The sequence below is a fragment of the Hippopotamus amphibius genome, chromosome X (assembly GCF_030028045.1).
Source record: "Hippopotamus amphibius kiboko isolate mHipAmp2 chromosome X, mHipAmp2.hap2, whole genome shotgun sequence".
NCBI classification, from domain to species: domain Eukaryota; kingdom Metazoa; phylum Chordata; class Mammalia; order Artiodactyla; family Hippopotamidae; genus Hippopotamus; species Hippopotamus amphibius.
This window is the reverse complement of record NC_080203.1, coordinates 38,845,793-38,866,820: the sequence shown is the minus strand read 5'-3', so window position 1 is coordinate 38,866,820 and position 21,028 is coordinate 38,845,793. Positions and strand designations below refer to the sequence as shown.

General features: G+C 39.7%; 1 protein-coding gene across 9 annotated transcripts in view; it reads left to right on the top strand.

Moving 5' to 3' along the window:
- PAK3 (p21 (RAC1) activated kinase 3) overlaps positions 1-21,028 on the top strand; it is a 257,512-nt gene that overhangs the window by 218,374 nt on the left and 18,110 nt on the right. For all 9 annotated transcript variants that reach the window (XM_057717981.1, XM_057717976.1, XM_057717975.1 and 6 more), the window contains 5 exons: positions 10,973-11,021; positions 11,334-11,446; positions 13,188-13,305; positions 14,746-14,845; positions 15,343-15,539. In XM_057717981.1, coding sequence (XP_057573964.1) covers positions 10,973-11,021; positions 11,334-11,446; positions 13,188-13,305; positions 14,746-14,845; positions 15,343-15,539 — 577 coding nt within the window. The remainder of the gene's footprint in view (positions 1-10,972; positions 11,022-11,333; positions 11,447-13,187; positions 13,306-14,745; positions 14,846-15,342; positions 15,540-21,028) is intronic.

Below are 21,028 nucleotides of genomic sequence, written 5' to 3'. Positions count from 1 at the left end.
TCCAACCCTTTTCCCTTAGCCTCCCAGTTACCCTGCACAGAGGAAACTTCCAGAAAGAAGTTGTTTCTGGTTTCTTTTTTTTTAATTAATTAATTTATTTATTTATTTATTTTATTGGCTGTGTTGGGTCTTTTTTGCTGTGCAACGTTTAGTTGCGATGAGTGGGGGCTACTCTTCATTGTGGTGCGCGGGCTCCTCATTGCCATGGCGTCTCTTGTTGCGGAGCACGGGCTCTAGGCACGTGGGCTTCAGTAGTTGCGGCACATGGGCTCAATAGTTGTGGCTCACGGGCTCTAAAGCGCAGGCTCAATAGTTGTGGCGCACGGGCTTAGTTGCTCCGCGGTATGTGGGATCTTCCTAGTGCAGGGATGGAACCCGTGTCCCCTGCATTGGCAGGCGGATTCTCAACCACTGCGCCACCTAGGAAGCCCTGTTTCTGGTTTCTTATGTAATATTTTCATAGAATCTCAGGGCACATACACACACACAAACACACACACATACACATGTGTGCACATGTGCTCAAAAAACATGTATGCTCAAATATTACATGACACACTGTTTTTTGACTCACTTGAATACACAATTAGATATATGAATTAATGGTGAATGTCTACTTATGATGTTTAACTTGTTAACTCACTCTTATTTACATATTTAAAACCACACATTGTATAAAATCATGTATAAATTAGGAGGGATTTTTCTACTCTCACATTTCACAAGCAGTATAATTCAAAATCTGCCTATGCATCTATATTGTTTTTGTAATCCCAGAGCCCCCAGCAGTTAGCTAAGTACATCATCTAAGACCTTTGAGATAAAATATTTTTGAATCTACATATGATTCTGTCCCTGGATATTTTATTCCTGGTTATAATTACCCATTTATACGACCTTAAGATGATTGTTTTCTGAATCTGTCCTGTAGGTGTATATTTAGATCTTCACAACATAACTCTCTACTATATCACTTTTTAAAATTTCTGTTACAAGTGTTCAGACTTACACAAGAGTAGAGAAAATAGTACAGGACTTCCCATATTCTTATCACCCAAATTCAACATTTATCAAGGTTTTTAATATGATCACAATGCCATTATAACACATATAAAAATTTAACATCTAACACCCAGTCAGTAACAGAGATGTCCAGTTATCTCAAAAATGCAGTTTCTATAGTTGATTTGTTCAAATCAGCATCCAGAAAATATCCACATATCGCATTTGGTTGCATCTCTTAAGTTGCTGTACTCTAAAGCATCTCCCTTCTTTTACCACTACCATTGACTTACTGAAGAAATTCGTCAGCATCTTGTAGAATATACACTTTCTGGATTTGTCTATTAGCTTCATTTGATGCCATTTGCTTTGCTCCCATATTTCCTATAAATGGAACTTAAATCTAGAAGCTTAATTAGGTTGAGATTCAATTTTTGGCAAGATCTCTTCATAGGTGGTGGTGCTATGTGTTTCATATTTTATATCAGGAGATAGCGTCTGTCCCCTATTTTAGTGATGAGTAGATTGATCAGAAGATTCAGTAGGTGATTGTCGCCTCCAATTCAAAGTTTGTCATCAGCTTTTCATCTAATGGTTTCATCTATTGATGATTATTGCCCAAATCAATTATTTCATTAGGGGTTACAGAATGGTGATTTTCTAATTCTATCATTCCTTCTACACTTATCAGTTCAAATACTTTTGTTGAAAAGAACTTTGTCTCTTCAGCTAGGGAGTCTTTGATTACCCTGAAATATAATTCATGCAGGGAAATCAATATAAATGCTTAATTCTTAAATTACCAGTTTTTAGTGCAAGATATTGGTACCCAAGCTACTTCCAAAAGTGTCCAATGAAAGGTGTTTTGATTTTTTTAAGCTGGAGAAGGAGGCATTCTCTTGTATTTAAAAAAATCTTTATAAACTCATGGGTTTTTTAATGTTTTCCATTTGTTTCAATTAATCGCGTTCATTATTGTTTTTGATGGTCAAACTGTCCCATCTTTGGCTACTGGGAGCCCTTTCCACTGCATTAATTTTGAAAGTGACCTTTACAAAAGCTTGTGTATGATATCTAACACCTGCAGTTATGTCATACCTTTAGAAATGATTTATTTAATCCTTTCTTTCCAATTCTGACAGATACTCTTTATGAGAGTCCAAAACTAGCATTGATTGAGAATATGTCAACATAATGTATGAGCATGAGTCAAAAATTATCCGCACTCTGGCTGCAGAATTTACAGAAGTTTTAATATAACCAGAGTGGGGATAACTTTTGACTCACCCTCGTATCTCTCCTAAATTTTACTTTATGGATAAAAATAAATTGATATGGAGAATTACTACATGAGTGATTTTATAAGGATTTGAATATAAGGCAACTCCATTTTTTCCCTGAGGAAACCCCTTACCTTGTATTTGGGTATATATGGTACATTTCTCTTTGTGTGTGTGTGTGTGTGTGTGTGTGTGTGTGTGTGTGTACACGTGCACGCGCGCATGTATTTTAACACAAATGTTAACACACTATAGATCTCCTTTTCTATTACGTGCCTATGTCTTAGAGATGGTTCCATGTTGGTATCTCATTCTTTTTAACAAAAGCACAGTGCTTTGTTGTTTGGATGTACCATGCTTTATTTAATTAGGCCCCCACTGATAGACATTTAGTTTGTTTCCAGTATTTTGCTACTATAAACAAGGCTTCAGAGAAGATCCTGACAGGCCATTTCATACATATGTGAATTTATCATTAGGATGAATTCCTAGGAGTGGAGTTGTTACATTAAAGGATATGTGCATTTTTCATTTCCAAGTTGCCCTCCATAGAGGTTATTCCATTTAACTCTCCCACCGAAAATGTATGAGGGTGCCTGTTTGTCTACACTCTTGCCAGCACAACTGTGTTCAAATATGTGGGATTTTAGTACTATAATAAAAACTGTCCCCACACTGATTTTCAAAGGGGAAATTGTTTAACAAAGGAATTCTAACAAGAAATTATGTATCAAAACAAAAGACTACCCTGAAGAATTCATTCGCCAATATAGTCCATGTTTGTTTTAGGCCAAAGGATTATTGTTGCATGTCATACCTCTTCGTATAGATTAGATCAGCTATGCAGCTAAATTTGTCAGCAAGTGACAGTGGAAGCATTTCTTGAAATCATTTTCCTCCTATGCATAAAGATACGTATCCGACCAAAGGAATTTTTGTGTAGCATCTGGATCTTTGCCAATCGTATCATGTAGAACGATGATATGACCAACTCATCAGTAATTTTAAACAAACATTTTTTGGAAGCCTCCAGTCCCAGTCCCTCTAAATTAATTTTAGTTTTAATGCCTGAGAAAGTAAATATATCATGTTAGGTATTTTTCAGACTTATCTCTGCTACTCAATGACGAGCCCTCTTCTTTCTACTCTGACATGAAGTTCCCATATGGAAGATGAATAATTTTGAAACTTGTTTCTTAAAGGACTTGATGAATAACAGCTTGTTTTGCAAATCTAACGAGGCAGTGTACAGCATAGAACTCAGGGATAAGTGCTGAGAATAAAACCTCTGACTTGTTTTTCTTTGTTCAAGAAACTACGGGCAAGAGCAGAAGTGGTGTCTAGAGTGCTTACAGAAGTGATTCTTTGTGTAAGACCACCCACCCCAAAAGTATTTGCTTCCTCACCAGATCTATTTTGGGCCAGGCCTTACAAGGTAGAGCACAGCCATGAGGCACTAAATAGATGTAGTCTGAGCTTCATAATAGGCTTTGTGATGAAGGGGATTGGAACTACATTAGCATTTGTGAAGAACAATGTTTATGGAGCAATGGAAGATGCTTTTGTTCTGCTTAATGCTCTTAAATGCCATGTGTTGTGTGCTGTCCCTTGTAAAGAAAGATGATGCCACTCAATCAACCACCATTAGCAGAGTTTGCACTTCAAGTTGTTTTTTTCCAGCCATAGTAACGAGCTTGTATTAAGCCGCCTGCCCCCGTTTCCTGTCTAGGCCCTCTTGAAACCAATGGCACACGTTTGGAAACAGCTGCTTAGATTTAACATTGGAATGAGTAGTTGAGAGTTAGCTGGCCTTTCTAGGGATTAAGGCCTGTAAATGTGGCCTCATTATAACTGGACTATAACCCACTGAGCTCGCTGGCCCCACACCCATAATGTGTTACAGCTCTATTTAAAATTAGATGATGGTGAATGCTCTGGGAAGAGTCCTGGCCTAGCTAAAGAACAAAAAATTCCCTGTTCCTATTTATAATCCCAATAATTAAAGACTATACCACCTGGCCCTGACTACATTCTATGTACTTAAAAAGGTACTGAGATAACATGGTTTTTGCACAATTTTATTGTTTTTAGTTTAGTGATGCATTTTTGCATGGCAAATTACAGACAACACTCTGAATCTTTCCCTTTCTTGCAGAGTTATTGCAAGTAATAGTAATACTTCCTCACCATTCCGGAGCCCTGAAGGACCTATGTCTCAACAAGTAACTGTATGGTAGCATTGAAAAATATGATATCTGTATATTTTTATATCAAGCGAATTAATATAGTGAGACAGTTTCTACATAGGTGCCTGCAAGGAGGAATTGTATCTTAAATACTCAGCAGAAGATAAAGTCTAGTCCCAAGAACTAATTCTAGGTCTGCATCACTCTTGGCCACATGACCAATCTTAATTGATTCAGAAAATGCAAGAACCATATTGTATGGTTACACCAAAGGAATCAAACTTATCCTGTCCAGGGACAAACTAAATGGTTCACAAGGGAGCACATGGCCTAAGTGAATAGAAAATTAGAGGCAAGGGAGAGGCAGCTTAGCATAGTAGATAAAAATGTGGGCTTTGGGAAGTACCACACATGCACTTAGCATTGCTGTAAAAATGCTAAAATCTATAACAGAACATGAAATGGTGGTTAAGAGCATATGGGCTGTGGAGTCAAACCCCAATGCATTTTTGAGCTCAGTTGCTGCCTCTAACTGTGTAACCTGGGGCAAGCTACGTACCATTTCCCAGTTCCAATTTCCTCCTCTGTAAAAGGAAGATAATAGAACTTACCTCATGGGGTCGTATAGGGTGAGCATTAAGTGAGCTCATCCATTTACAGAGAGCAGGCAGAAAGTAAGGCTCGATAAATGATACAGTCTTTTCCAGCAGCTGCAGCAGTAGAAGTCAAAGTAGATGTGAAAACTAACCAACCTATTTGTGGATTAAACCCCTGACTGTGATCTCATTAGCACCAGATTTATACTTATAAAACCTTAAATGTGAATAATGCCCTATCCTTCTGGCTCTCTCGCTCTTATTCCCACGAGGCTCTTCTTGGACCCCGTTGAGCCCTCCAGTCCTCTTGCCCTTTCCTTTTTCTCCCAGACCATGAGCTTCTTCCTAGCCCCACTGGCCTGCCCTTCTGTTCCTCCTCTCATCTATCAATATTTCTATGCTGAAATCAGAGTGATTTATCTAAATTATAAGTCCTACCATGTTGCTGCTTTTGCAGCTACTCGTGGTCATGGCTTGACACTGGCTCTGAGCAGGAAACATGATGAAGACTGCTAATAATTAAACTGAGTTGTCTTGAGAGGAAAAGGGAGAAATAGTGAATTGTTTGTTTCTTTCTGGACCCTTTAGGCTAGATGCCAGTGTTTCCATTTGAGTCTTAAGTGCTTGGCCAGGTCAGGGAGAAACTGTTGTTAAAGCATCTAATGTGACGCCAAGAGCCCAGCAGTACACATCACACTGATCACACTGTAATTGCTGGTGAGGCCCAGTGGTTGAGCAATCTGTTGGTTTAATATTCTTGAATTATAGTTCACCAAACTATGATTGAATTGAATTGAATACTTGAATCCGTAGGTTCACCGAAAGATCTCTTGCTCAAAGTTAGGAGACTTTTGTTACTTACTAGCTGTGTCCTCTTGGGCATACCCCTCCTACTCTCGGTGCTTCAGATTTCTCATCTGTAGTGAGGAGGTTAAACTGGATGATCTCTATATTCCCTTGAGTCCTGATAAGGTGTGACTTCTTTATACTATCTGACGGACTGAGGTTTGGAAAAAACAAAATCTCCATCGTAAACAAATGTTCTCCCTACAGTAATCTGGCTTCAGTATAACTGCAGTGAAGGAGAAAAGGGATCAACATAATTAAATGGCATAAAAATCAAATTGACAATGTTGACCGTTTTAGCACACCAGCCCCAAGACAGCAGAGGATTAGGAGTTTTAACTGTCATCTTGGTCAGTTTGATTGCTGCCATTCTTACCGCCTAAAGTGTTACATGATACTGACTTTTTTCTATTAAAGTGACTGACAGATTTTATAAAGATACCCACTGAGATACTTCAACATACCCCAGCTGCTGTAAAACTTGTCTTTTGGGAATCACTGTAGCATTTTGTTGGCTCAAAGACTATTTCTTTGGGAGTACACACTACCGTGCATCACCTATTATAAGGAGAGTACTTTCCAACTTCACCACCCAGGATTCCTTCAATTATCTGTCTTTGTGAACTCCAGATTGTGAATAATAATAACTATTAAACTATATTTTATTATAGTTTATTTCCCATACTTTATTAAGCAAAAAATACCCCATATAACTGCTACTTAGAGAATTTGATCAGCCTGTGATAGGTAATGTAATCATAAGTTGATATAATTCTAGCAAAAAGGAAATGTATGTGATATTTTAATTAGCTTCATCTTAGGTAAATATGAAATTTCTGTTATGAATTTGCGACATCAAGATATCTTGAAAACTCCCAGATACTTAAAAAGATTTCTATTGATCCACAGATTGCAATTTGGGGACTTAATGAATATATAAGGTAGCAATCAACCCACTAATAGTAATTATTATTGTTGTTATTATTTATTAGGCAATTACTATATGCCAGAACTGGTTTTAAACACTGTACACGTTTAATCCTCCTTTAATCATGAGCCACAAAGAGGTTAAATTATTTACCCAGGATCACACGACTAGGAATTGTGTGGAGGATTTGAACCCAGGGAGGTTTGAGTAGATGTGAATGAGGCTTACCGCCCTTAACCCCTCAGTGGACAAAAAGAGCATTTTAACAGGTGAGTAAGAGAATGAGAGAGATTCACATGTATACCAGTTGAATCTTAAATTGCTGAAATATGGAAAGGCATCCGAACTGGGGTGCAGAGGAGTGCTAGGAGTGCTGAAATGGAGCTGGAGACAGGGCACTAAGCTCTACTCTGTGGATTCGTACCTGAGTTTGTGCGTTTGTGTTGAGAATTCTACAAAGGCTGGAAGTTGGGCCAATCAATAACTTATTGGTCAGAGAAGTGAATTCCAAATGCCTAACAACATGTTTGGTGTGGGGATGGGGGGTGCAGTGGGGTAGAGGAGGATATCACCATTTTAAGACTGGGAGCAAGAGTTGGGGGAGAAGGGGGAAATGGCTCCCACCAGACAATGGCATATATGCAAAAAGGTGGAGGAAGGGGACGTGAGGATAAAAGCTCATTTTTGAGTTAATAACCTGTGTTCTAGAGTTTCAGGGTCTTTAAACTTCTGTGGAGCGGGGATTTGTGCCAGTTCTCTACCACAGAATGCCATAAAACCCTGGCTATTGGGATTTCAGGGTCAGTACTCTAACAATTTTAAGACAATGAAATGCTGAGGGAGGTGGGGAGTGAAAAAAACAAGGATTTGAAAGGTAAAGTTCTGGAGATGCTAAAGACTAATCCCCCTTGTAGTCTAAGTCCATCACAATTTTTGCTCCTAGGACAGTGGAAGTGGACTTAGGGGTTGGGGGGCAGGGGGGTGAATAAGGGGAAGGCCACTTGGGCAGGAATTTGGGGCCTCCCTCCCTAGCTTTAACTTGAGCAGCTCCCATTTGATATTGAGGGTTTCTGCATGTGGCTTCATTTGATAAAGACATTCCATACTTAAAGAAAAAGGCAAAACCACTCTCCTAAGAGGGATAAAAAAAAGGATGAGGACGCTCTAAAACGTGTTCAAATAGATCAGCTTTGGCCTTTGTCCTTTTGGAAAATAGGGGCAAACACTAGCAAGGATGTTTTGGCTGGGAGATTGGGAAGGGCCAACTAACGACTTAGCGCATCAGCCATCCTCTGCTGTGAAACCAATAACAGCAGCAGCAGCAGCAGCAAATGATAATAATAGCAGTTACCATCCCCTCACCTTTAGGAGGTTGGGATTGACATATACACACTATTGTATAGAAAATAGATAATCAACCAGGACCTACTGTATAGCACAGGGAACTCTACTCAATATTCTGTAATAATCTGTATGGGAAAATAATCTGAAAAAGAATAGATATCTGTATATGTATAACTGAATCACTTTGCTGTACGCCTGAAACTAACCGAACATTGTAAATCAACTACACTCCAACATAAAATAAAAAAAAAATTAAATAGTAGTTATCCTGTTAAGTATCAACTCTGGGGCACAGGGCTAAATGCTTATGTAGATTGTGCCATTTGATTCTCTGTAGCCCAGTGAGACAGATGCTCATTTTGCAGATGCCATCACTTTTTTTGCCTCTGAAGAAATTGTGCAAGTTGCCTACGGATATAGGAATAAACCAAGTAAAGGCATTTTGTAATCATTCTGTAAATAGACTTAAGTAGCTGCTCAGGGCTTATGCAGCTGAAATACACAGCAGGTTGAAGTGATCTATTCCTTTGAACCTAGGCAGTTGTGAATTCAGAAGGACAAATCACAAACTGACCCCTGAAATCAGGAATGTCTGATAGCTTATTCCAAGAGGGAAGTGTTTTCTGCAGATTTAAGTAGAAGAAATGTTTCCTTCACAGAAAGGAACAGCTTTATTGCAATTAAATGTTTGCTTGAAAAGACTTTTATTCGTTTGTTCGTTGAACAAATACTTCTTAAGCACCAACTATGTGCTCTGAACCCAGAATCTCAAACATAAAATTGAGACTGATTTGTTTAATATAATCCTCAATCTTAAAGAATGTCTGAAATTACCAAATTTAGGTAGCATCTATTAATTAAGTGTGATTTTTCAGTCTCATTCCAGTAAATATTTAAATACCCCCACCAAGTGAGGAGGGCAGTAGAGTTCTTAGATTCTAGATCATGGTATGAAAGAACCTAGAAATGAAGTAGCCCCTTTCCTGTATTTTATAGGTCAGAGAGTCAGATGGACTTGGATTTAAACTATATAACCTTGGGCATGTTACTTAACCTCTCTGAGCCTCAGGCTCCTCATTTGTAACATGGGGGCAAAGGCACTTGTCTTACAGAAACAATGGTAAGCATTGCATAAGTTACTTTATATTAAGCTCTTAGTGTAGTATCTGAGATGTACAACATGCTCAATATACGTTTAACTGTTACTGTGATCACTAATTTCCAAGTGAGGGGACTGACACCCAGAAAGGGGAAGTGACTAGCTCAAGATCACATGGCTTGTTGATATTATGGCAAATATTAGAACTCAGATCTCTATTAGCAGTCAAATATTCCTTCTACTACACCACCCATTTTATTCCTTAGTAGCAGGTAATGTAAACTTCCTAGGCCTGTGAGAAATAGTTTGGCTGATTCAGGGAGAAGGGAGAATAACAAGGAAATGGGTGACATAAGGAAAGAATTCCTGGACTCAGAAAACAAAACAGCAAGGGAGATAAATAGAAAGCAAAGGAGAAACAACAATTACCAGAAAGTTTAGCTCACAACCTTGCAGCATTACAATGCCTGCTGAATCACAGAACTGATCTCTATCCTAATTCCTTTATTCACCACAAATGTGTCAGTGAAATTGACTAGGCGTTTCCTCTTTCATGGGGATGGCAGTAGGGAGGTGGTTCAGAATGCATGTGCATTTCACAGAAAGTTACAGTGACTTCAGCTTTGCTAGACAATTTCTATTTTCAAAGCAAGGGAACCCTGTAATTGAAGTTAGAATAGAAGCATGAGCACTACTGAGACTTAAGGAATGATAGATTTTAAAACAGCGATGGGCTGGAGTGAAACCTAAGAGTAGAAGCTGTTGAAAAATTTAACAAAAAGAGAAAAAAAGGGCTCAACAATAAAGCCACATTGTTATTGCTTTGTATAGCTACAGTACAGGTAAGTAAGTACAGCACTGGGAGTGATTGATTTGTTAGATGAAGATATTCTTAAGAATGAAAAAAACCACTCTGTAGGTTAAAAGCAAAGATTAACTTACAGTTGCCTAAGCAAAAGATGATATAATCTTTCCTAAAGTATTTAATCATGGACTGCAGTGTTGGTTGTGCAACATCCAAGGAGTGTTCAAAATATTCCAGGAGTTTCCTGAAAGGAACAAAGCCATTTTGCTTAATTTATGACTGCCTAGTTCCATGGCCCACAGAAAATCTGATTGGAGTTCCTGCCCCACCGGATACATAGTGATAGTTTGGGGAGCAATTACTATACAAAATGGTTGTTCCTTTTGTACTTCATCTTTTTTTGTAAAGTTTTTATTTATTCGTTTATTTATTGGCTGCATTGGGTCTTCATTGCTGCATGCGGGCTTTTTCTAGTTGTGGCGAGCGAGGGCTACTCTTCATTGTGGTGCGCGGGCTTCTCATTGCTGTGGCTTCTCTTGTTGCAGAGAACAGGCTCTAGGCACGCAGGCTTAAATAGTTGTGGCTCAAGGGCTCAATAGTTGCAGCTTGCAGGCTCTAGATAGAGCACAGGCTCAGTAGTTGTGTCTCACAGGCTTAGTTGCTCCACGGCATGTGGGAATCTTCCCGGACCAGGGCTCGAACTGGTGTCCCCTGCATTGGCAGGTGGATTCTTAACCACTGTGCCACCAGGGAAGTCCTGTACTTCATCCTTTAGTCTTGAGTTTTCTGATTTCCCTCTCCTGAAAATAATTACATATAATTCCACATAAAATAAATTGATTACAACTTTGATTGCTTATTCATTTGACCGTTTTCACCTTCACAGGGCATCAGGTACTGTTTATACAGCGCTAGACATTGCCACAGGACAAGAGGTAAGTGTTAACATTCAATTCTGCCTTTACTTTCCTGTATGCATATCGATCAGAATTCCTCTTTGATGGCATCTATGCCAGAAAAATTGGGTAACCCTGGGTTGACATAAGTTCACTTCACTGGCATCCAAAGTACCTGAAGTCAGTGATGAATTCATGATTGACCAAAGAAAAGGAGCATGGGTTTGTGGCATCGAGAAAGAGCCTAGTGAGATAAAGAATTTGTATGCCTGACTCTGTTGCCGAGAAATACGGATGTTTGTGTTTAGTCCAATGATGGTAATTCATTCTTGCATTTTAATCATGATTCAGGTGGCGATAAAGCAGATGAACCTTCAACAGCAGCCCAAAAAGGAATTAATTATTAATGAAATTCTGGTCATGAGGGAAAATAAGAACCCCAATATTGTTAATTATTTAGATAGGTAAGTGTTTTCTCTCATCATGTACTTGTTTTCTTTACGGCATATCATTTTCTTGGCCCGTTATTTTTATTTAGGATCTGTTCATTTAGCATCCATTCTACAAATAGTTCTCAAATGCCACAAAATAGTAAGAGTATCAGATCTATGGCGATATTTGCACCCACTTATCTTTGTCCACCCATTGAACATTTGACGATGCATTTTATGGTCTCGCTTCTAAACATGAGCAGTTTTGTGTAATTTCCTTTTGAGGATTGTGACTCCGTATTGCCAGGAAATAGACTATTGCACATAGGAGAGAGCTGTGGTGTTTTAAACATTTCATCAAGTGTTTGTTCGGAGCCAGTGCAGTCTCTGGCTATCTAAGTAAAGAAGGCAGACTACAATGGCCCTGCTTTAATGAGTGCTTTGTGATGCACTGACAGCGAGGTCTAGGGAATTGAGACTTTAATCTCAAACCTTTTTCCTAGACCAGGTAATTAATGTCTCTTTCATCAGTGGTATTAGCAGTGGGTTATTAATAAGTGTTTAAAGACAGCGCTAACTCTTCACTTGTGGTTTAATATCTGTCTCATTGTTTCAATAAGCGTTTGTTTAGCACCACTGTGCTGTGTACTCTGGGGGGATACAAAGGAAATAAGACCAGGTCTTAACACTTTGCTTTCAGTGTTTTGAGCCAGATAGACCAGTGGTACAGAAGGAGGTGAAAGGGGGGCAAAAAAAAAGAAGGGTCAGATTTTATAGTCGAAATCAGGGTTTCATGAAGTGTCATTTAGGGACCATCTGCAGCAGAGTGACTTTAGTCTGCTTTTGTAATTTTGTAAAAACTGCATTTCTAAAAAATGCAGATTTCTAGGCTGCTCTCCATAACTAATGAGGGATTTCACTTTTATGAAATGAGTATTTTAATGAGAATTTTCCTTTTGAACAGGCTTCCCAGGTGAATCTTATGGGCAGTGCAGTTTGAGCGCCACTGGATAGAAAGTCTTGCTTCATACTGATGTCAAGCTGGAGGCAGGGTAGAGTTGTTGGGGTCATTCCATTCACTGTGATTCCTCTCTCTTGCTGAGCAGAGGGAAAGAGAGACCTGATCGTATGGCTAAAGTGCCTTCAGATGATCGCAGGGGTTTTGAATTTGCCTCCATTGCTCTGGTGACCTGCCTCCCCATATTTGATCATTTGGGCTGTGTCCCTCAATAAGTACTTAAAGATAATGGGCATGTCATAACCGACTTCTATCAGAACTGAGAGCTCAGCACAGTAAATCAATTGCCAACTCTTTGATTCAGTGACTACCTGAAAAGATTTCAGTAATTAATTGAGTAGAATCAAAAATAATGCTGAGATCTGAGTAAATTATCCTGTAAAACTGTATGCCATGGGGCAGTTCAGTCCAAGAAGTCAACCCTATGGCTCGAGTTATCCAAAAGCGCTATTCACGGATCCTGTTCATTGAAACTAGCTTTTTACAATGGAATGGCTGACAGTAGTCAGCCTCCAGAGGCCTCCTTGCTCTTTTCCATCCTTCCATGGTGCACTTTTATCCGATGAGCCTTTGATTCCCATGCATAGTCTCTTCTAATGTTAAGGAAGTATCTCATAAGCATAATTGATATTTTCCTCTTATTATGTAATATGACCAAATGCAGAGACTAACTGCACACCGCCTTCCTAATGGAAATATAGAAGGGTCTCCACTTCCTTAGGCCTGAATCAATGTCTCTTTCTTCTCTTGTTGTAGCTACTTAGTGGGTGATGAACTATGGGTAGTCATGGAATACCTGGCTGGTGGCTCTTTGACTGATGTGGTCACAGAGACCTGTATGGATGAAGGACAGATAGCAGCAGTCTGCAGAGAGGTAAGAAAATAGAGCATTTCTGGCTGATAAGAACACCAGAATTGGCAGTTTTTTATCTTTGATTATTCAGAATGTTTATAACATCAAAGTAGCAATAGCACATCTTTTGTACTAAAATACAATTAAGATCCTAACTCCAAAATAAATCCTAACCCTCCCTCCCCAGCCCCTTATTTATTTTAGTTGCTTTGCTACAGATCTTTTTGAGTTCTACTATGCCATTCACGAGGTGCCATATCCAAGCCTGCATGCTGGAGTCTTGGTGAATATGGAAAACAGTAATGTTGGCATGAAATGTCTTTCTGATTGGGGGGAATTTTTACATGATCATTATTTCGCCTTGCATATGCAATATAATCCATGTATAATACAGACCACATTATAATCCCATCATTTTCCAGAAGGCAGTTTAAACAAGGTCCTCCCTCAGTCCAGAATGTAGTTACTTTCACAGTATAATCTTGAATTCCCTTGGAGCCCTTCAGTAGGTCTGTCTGCCTCTTTTCCAGCAACAGTGGCATATCCCTAGTTTCAAGCTCAACTAAGGATAGTTTATCACATTAATTTTTTCAATATTTAAAAAAAACACTCCTCATTGGAGTCTTATCTTGGGCGTTACCCTCTACCCTGTTCACTGAGGTTTTCTATAGACACAAGGAGGAACTCTGACCCACTGAAACTTGAAAATCAATGATAGTAAAGCAAAACCAAACACTTTCAGCTAGTTCTTCCGTTGTTTTTTACTTTAAATGGTTCACTTAAATTTCCTCCTTCCTTGCTCTCCTCTCATTCCCATTTCCTCCTCCCCAAATATGCACACATGTCCACCAAACACATATATTTTCTATTCATGCAATAAAATAAATCAAACAAAATATTCAGGGGACTCTTCAACCTTCAGCATGTGGTTTCCATCTTTTAGTATTACAATGCAAAGCCATTTCCAAACAAGTACCTATAGTTGCTTCAGAGCCTAGAAGTGGTTCCTAAACCTGGCGGTTTGCAGAGAAATAGCTTGGGGCACTTGTTTTAAGTGCAGATTCCTGGGTTCCACTCCAGACCTACTAAATGAAATCATACCACAGATGCAGATACTTACTATATCTGTAAAAGAGCAAGCTGAATCCTTATCCTCCAGATAAGTAGGTCAAACTATGATTATAGTAATTGGTTTGTTTGGCTGTATTAACGGTTTAGTGCTACTTATATCACCATCACTCTTCACGTCCTAGTCTGATTCGGGAGCTTTCACATGTATAACGCTAAGTTGCATCTCTGATATAAATGGTAACATGATTTCAAAATGGCATTGAAACCTTTGGTAATTTATTTCACCCAGCAACATAAAATTATACCCCTGCCCAAAATTTATCTAGAAATGAAACACATTTTTTAAAATGTTTGTGATATAATTAGAACTTTTTTTCCCTGATTCAATAGTGCCTCCAAGCTTTGGATTTCTTGCACTCAAACCAAGTGATCCACAGAGACATAAAGAGTGACAATATTCTCCTTGGGATGGATGGCTCTGTTAAATTGAGTAGGTATTATGGTTCAGATGGCATTTGAGAGAGTGTCGGGATTTCTGCTCTTTTACTGTCTAACTTGAGAAGAAAAGGGCCATTGAAAGTGATGGGTTTGAAGGCATTGAGAGCCCAGTTTGAGGTAGTTTTTCTAACATGTTCCTATAGATTGTGACCAGATCCGGGGGGGTTAATAGTTCAGAATTTCTAGTGGCTTCCATCTGCTGGGTGACAAATACTTAACTAGAAACCTAAAAGATTCTGTAAGTTAGAGGGAACAGTGTGGGGAGGGAACCAGATTGAGGTCTAGTAAAAGTGACTTCAAATCAGTCGGTTATTTCAGACCTGCTTGTAATCTGTACCAGCCGAGAGGTCAGGTAACAAAAGGATATGAGCCAGGCAGTTGTAGAAGCTCAGAGTCTAACTCAAGGAAGGTACGGCCATATCTGAAAGTGGCCTCTTATACAAGAAAAATAATTTGAGCTGATTTTTAATAGACTTTTCTTCTCTGCAGCTGATTTTGGGTTCTGCGCCCAGATCACCCCTGAGCAAAGTAAACGAAGCACTATGGTGGGAACTCCCTATTGGATGGCACCTGAGGTGGTGACTAGAAAAGCTTATGGTCCGAAAGTTGATATCTGGTCTCTGGGGATTATGGCGATCGAAATGGTAGAAGGTGAACCCCCTTACCTTAATGAAAATCCACTCAGGGTAAGTCAAAAGAAAGCTCAAGTGACTTCATCCCCAGGAAAGGGAAAAAGCCAAATATCATTTCTTGTCTCCACTAAAAATGGCCAGAATGGGCTCTTTCATGGGACAAGTGACCTAGAAGCTTCAAGTTATAATTTTCAAAATTACTATAAGTTATTTCCTGTTTCTCTTAAGATGTCTCAATAGTTTTTTCAAGTGCTTTGATATCACTATTTCTAATGCCAGTGGTCTTTAAAATTCTTTAGTATAGCTTTCTGCTGTTAAAAAAAAATGTAGCTTTTTTTTTTTAAAGCAAGGTGTGGGAAGAAAGTATTTTTATCACGTGCCATGGTTAAATGATCTATCTAGGAAACACTTACTTTATAATTACTTTAACAAAGTAAATAAATGCATTTCCAGAACAGCTATAATTTTTTAAATTAGATTTTGTTTCATTATCAGTAATGATTTACTGAGCAGCAGCAGCTTGGTGGGTATTGAATGGAACACAAGACAGACACAGCACCAGGCTGGTGAAATCACAAACTTAATTAGACTGTCAAGTAGAAAATGAATGGAAATCGTTTGCATTGGGTAACTCAGTTTGCTACTGCAGAATCCGAGGTTTGATCCTTAGGTGGTCTGCTGACTTCTGCAAAGAGAAAAGCTCCATTTTGGAGCCTAACACCACCACCTTTGTTCAGAGAATGCCAAAGGAGCATGAAAAAAAATGCTTGCTCAATACAGAAGTGAGCCAGTAGCTGTTTTATTGAATAAAGCCTAAAGGTGAGCCAGAAGCTGTGTTATATATTGATATGTAAAGGGCATCACACTTTATTGAGAAAAGGAAATACGCACCTATTCAAATTCTAATCTCAAAACCCACGCAGAGTGCCAATGCCAAAGGCAACCTGTGTATTGTTTGCTTCATTACCTCTAAGACTCTAAAATTGAATTTTACCCTTGTTATACAAAACCCATTGCCCTTAGTAAATGGTTCAGTGTTTACACATTAAGCTGATAAAATCCATGTTCAAGCCAAATATATGTGGCTTTCTGCACAGGTAAAGAAACCTACAAACTGATTATCTAGGTATTCTGTAGTTGAACATTTTGTAGTTGGGAGTTGCATCCCCTATGTGTGGAGAGGGGGACAGCATCCTCCTCGCCCCCTCCTCATTCCTCTCTGGTACTTGGCCTCTTGTCCTAGTCCCGGCACTGATTAGAACATAACAGATAGGAGTGAATGCCCTAATGAATGCTATGGGCTATTGCTTTGGTCTCATGAAACAATCCGGAAGTGCGATGCACACATTGATTAGCTGCCTGCAGGTCTGAGTGGAAAAAAAAGGGGCATTTTCCCACCGTTTGTGGGTCAGCCCTCCATGCATTTAATCAAGCCCACCTCTGACCTATGGACCAGCGCATCAGGATAATTACATGGGCTTGTCCTTATTGTTTAGCCACCTTTGCCCATTAAGAAGTAGCAGTGAAAGAACACATCAGGCCTCTTGTTTCCATGGATTTCCTCCTCTAAGTCTTCGGAGTTTGGAGGCACTAAACGGATTATGGCTATTTTGCTTTCCGCCTTCTAATGAGTAATTTACAACCTGCAAAATTTAAGGATTAAATAAACGGCTCTGTAAAGCAACTGGTCTCAGTCATGCATTTATTACCTTCTTCAGTTCCCCAATTACAATTGATCGCTCTTCAGCTAGGCCGTTAATTGTTAGAAAAAAGGAAACAAGTTTTAATCTTTATGGGCGTCTTCTAGCCTGGGATTAGAGCTAATAATTAACAGCTTGTCTCTTGGGATCCACAGCCTTGTATCTAAACAAGTACTTGCAGATTCACAAGCCACTAGGTTCAGGAAGCCTACGTTAAGGCTATAACAAAAAGATCCATCGGAAAGACCACCCTGTTGAATTCCACTGATAAGGATTTACTCTGTTTGCTCATTACACTTCGTGTGTAATCAACCTCCAATGATTCAGTCACCAAGTCCCTGTGGAACCAGCCCTCTATCTGTTGGCCAGGCACCACAAGGACCTCTTAAATTTTGATTTTAAATATGTTGTCCTCATGTTCTCTTAAATAAAACCCAATGTCCCCAGCTATCTGCCCTTATTTGGGATTTGAAAAATGTAGTCACTGAAACCCTGGAGAGATTGGACAGAAAAAGATATACCATGACCCTGTTGGAAGCCTGTGTTTTCTTAGATCCTGGTGACCAGGCCATGTGTGGCTAAATAGAAAATCGCAGAACTTTGGGAGAGGTATAAAAGAGAACTGGCTTAGCCCTTCTTTTATAAAATCCTTCCAAGACTACCACCCATCCAGCACTTTAGGCTTTGAGGAGGAAAAAATGTAAGGAAGTGGAAGGGAGACAGAGTGGGAGACTGAAGGTTAGCATGTTGATATGAAAAACATTTGGCCCGTGGAGTCAGGCAGAACTGGGTGTGTCCTGGCTCCACAAACTCCAGCTCTGTGACCTTCAGCAAGTCATTCAAAATCTTTATAAGCCTGTTTCCTGTGTGTGAAATGGGGACAATATCTCTCTTGCAGAGTTAGCCTAAAAACTAAATGAAATAATGCATGTAAACACCTAGCAGAGTGTGTAGCTCATTGTAAGGAGAGAGAGGGGAGGATTTATGTATCAATAGAAAAGTGAGAAAGAGAGAAAGGATCCTTAGAATACTTTTTACCCATTCGTGAAGGGAGATTGGATTCCCCACTTCCCCCAAGAACTTCCACACTGGCTACACTCACATCACCCGGAGGCATGGAGGTCCTTCACAGTTCAGTATAAATTACCATGAACAGATAACTGAGCAGCAGAGGTGAAAGGTAAAATCTGGGGCTGTACATTCGAAGGCTGTTTGCATGTCACTGTGGCTTTTTTGTGTCTTTGTTGTGTCAGTTGGAACTGAGCAAACCCTCTTGGAATATTACCTGTTAACATATCACTGATGCAGGGAATTAGCTATTTTTCCCCCCTAGTTATAAAGTGGTTGGGACTTTTTTTAATGTAAATTGCGCTGTACTAATTGACCTAATTTGCTCATAAAATGCCTTTTAAAGGTCAGAGAGTTATTAACTGTGCCGATGTTATGAGGTTGATACCCTTCCAGAGACAGAGAGGAGACAAGTTCCTCACTGCCTGAAGTCTTTGCACTCAACGTAATTGGCCTTGGATGTGTTGTTCTGTGACCCACGGACTTTTTTAGTGAAGCCTCCAATAATAAAGTGCCTTGTTCTTTCTGTTTGCCAAAGTGACTGGAGTTAAAATCGAACTTTCCCTGTGGATATGCAAATCAAACGCTGATATACGGCTCATCTCCCCAACTTTTGTGTTAATTTGAAGATATCTTTCTATAAATCTGTGACTATAATGACCTGATTCTAAATACGGAGGCACAATCACTTCCATAAAACAAATCTTTGGTTTGCTGTTGTTGTTTTTTTTTCCCTCAGCACTAAGAGAGTGCCTCTGTTAACTTGGCATTCCACGTAATGGGGCTGTTCTTGTCAATGGGTTTTGAGGGATTTGGGTATTTGTGAAACGTCTCTGGGACATCCAGTTGAGGTCCCTCCTGGACCCTGTGGGTGGAGCCCTTTTTCTGTGTAATTTTCCAGACCTTTGTCCTGGTTGAGATGAACTTTGTGTTCTCTTTCTACCCTTGCTTCAAGCATCTGTGAAACCATGTCAACACTGGATCTTTGGGAGACAGTTATCAGTATCAGGAACAGATATCTGAAGGCTAAAAATAGTATCTAGGATAGTATGCGAAGCACCTGTCCTGTACCAGTGGTTCTCCTCAGTTGCACATTGGAATCATCTGTGGAGCTTCAAGAACCAATGACGTTATGTTCCCACACCAAGGACTAAAGCTACAAAGCTCTGTGGCAAGCCCTTTGCAGAACCCGTGTAAAGTGAAAAGCAGTTCTTCACCAGCCCTCTCTGAGCATGGCTGTTCAACCAGAAAAGAGCACACTCTCATTCTGCCCACATTTCTCCTTTTCATCTAAAAAAATATCATGAGTCACTTTGTAGAAATCCTGACACACTCTGGCATTCTTTGATTCCCCATTCCAGCAACGCTGTCAAAAAAGAAATGACATTAGCTCAGCATATCCCTCTACAGTGTATCCATTTTCTTTTTCAGTTTTGCTTCTCCTGCAAATGGAGTCCATCATTACAAGGTGCTCGCTACTGTGTACAGAACACATATTGGTGATAATAAAGCCATCGCTCTCACTACTCATGATTAGGAGGGCATAAGCTGTATGGCCAGAGAGAAGGGAGGGCAGACGTGTGCATTCAGACCTGTTGTCTACACTAAGAGACTCCCTACTGCCGCTATCCCCACACTTGAAGCACTACACAAATGTTAGTTTCTTCTTGTTTTTCATTATAGGACCAGGGAAATTCTGGTTAGCTTGTATGTCTAGAGAAGAGAGGTAAGCAGAAGAAGAGAATCTCCAGCAACTAAAAAGCAGCACCGAAGGGCCAAAGTGCTCCTAGCTCTCTCCAGCCGCTGGAACCTGTGTTGTGGGTTGGAATGTCTGGGTTTGACGGCACGTGCTCATTTGGAATTAAAGTCAGACATAAACTTCCTGAGCGCCAGAGAAGCAAGCATACTTTGCTAGCACTCAGTCAATATTGTTTTGAATGTATTTCAGGAAGAGCTGGGAGCATTCCCGTCTTTTTCCGTAAGCCACTAGGGAACAGCAAGGTTTATTGATGGTTTGTTGACACTCCTTCTACTTAGAGGGCAAACCTGTGCCTAAAAGGAGGGGCGAGTTGGGATAACTGCAACTAAAATAATTATAGAACAGTAACAGGGTTTCTTTTTAATCAGGAAAAATATTGCCTGTCAAAAGATAGACAGCTCTTAAGAATCACTGGATGTCAGGAATTTAGCATAGGAAAATGGGACCTAGCCATAGGAAAGCTGCAAGTCTCATTTAGATTGTAATTCAGAAGCAGACAGTTCACACTGGTGAGTTATGACCCAGAAGACAGCCAAAGGAGAAATTGATTCCACAGCAAACGAAAATCTGACCCTCTGACCAGGAGAAGAGGAGGCAAAGATTACAAATGTGGTGACCAGGGACCTATTGTTGGCCAAAACTGATATTCCCTTATCCTGCCATTATCTTATCATTCCTCAGTGTCCTTAAAGCAAGGCTTGGGAATAAGCCAAGGATGCATATGCCCATTGCCCTAATGGGTACCAGAGCTATAACTAAATAGTTAAGTCCGTTGAAATCAAAGTTCATCCTAAATGGACAAATCACAGAGTGTGATGTTGGACATTTGGCCTCTAAAATGCCCACTCAAATGCCCACTCACTTGTTTATCTCTGGCTTTTTAAGTCTGTGTTTTTGCCAGTGAAAAATGACTTCACCAAGAAAATGAGGGTTTGCTTGATAAGATAATTTCTGACCTTTGTCATCATTTTGAAATATACCTTTTCCAACCTGGTTGCAACATCATTTTAGAAGAC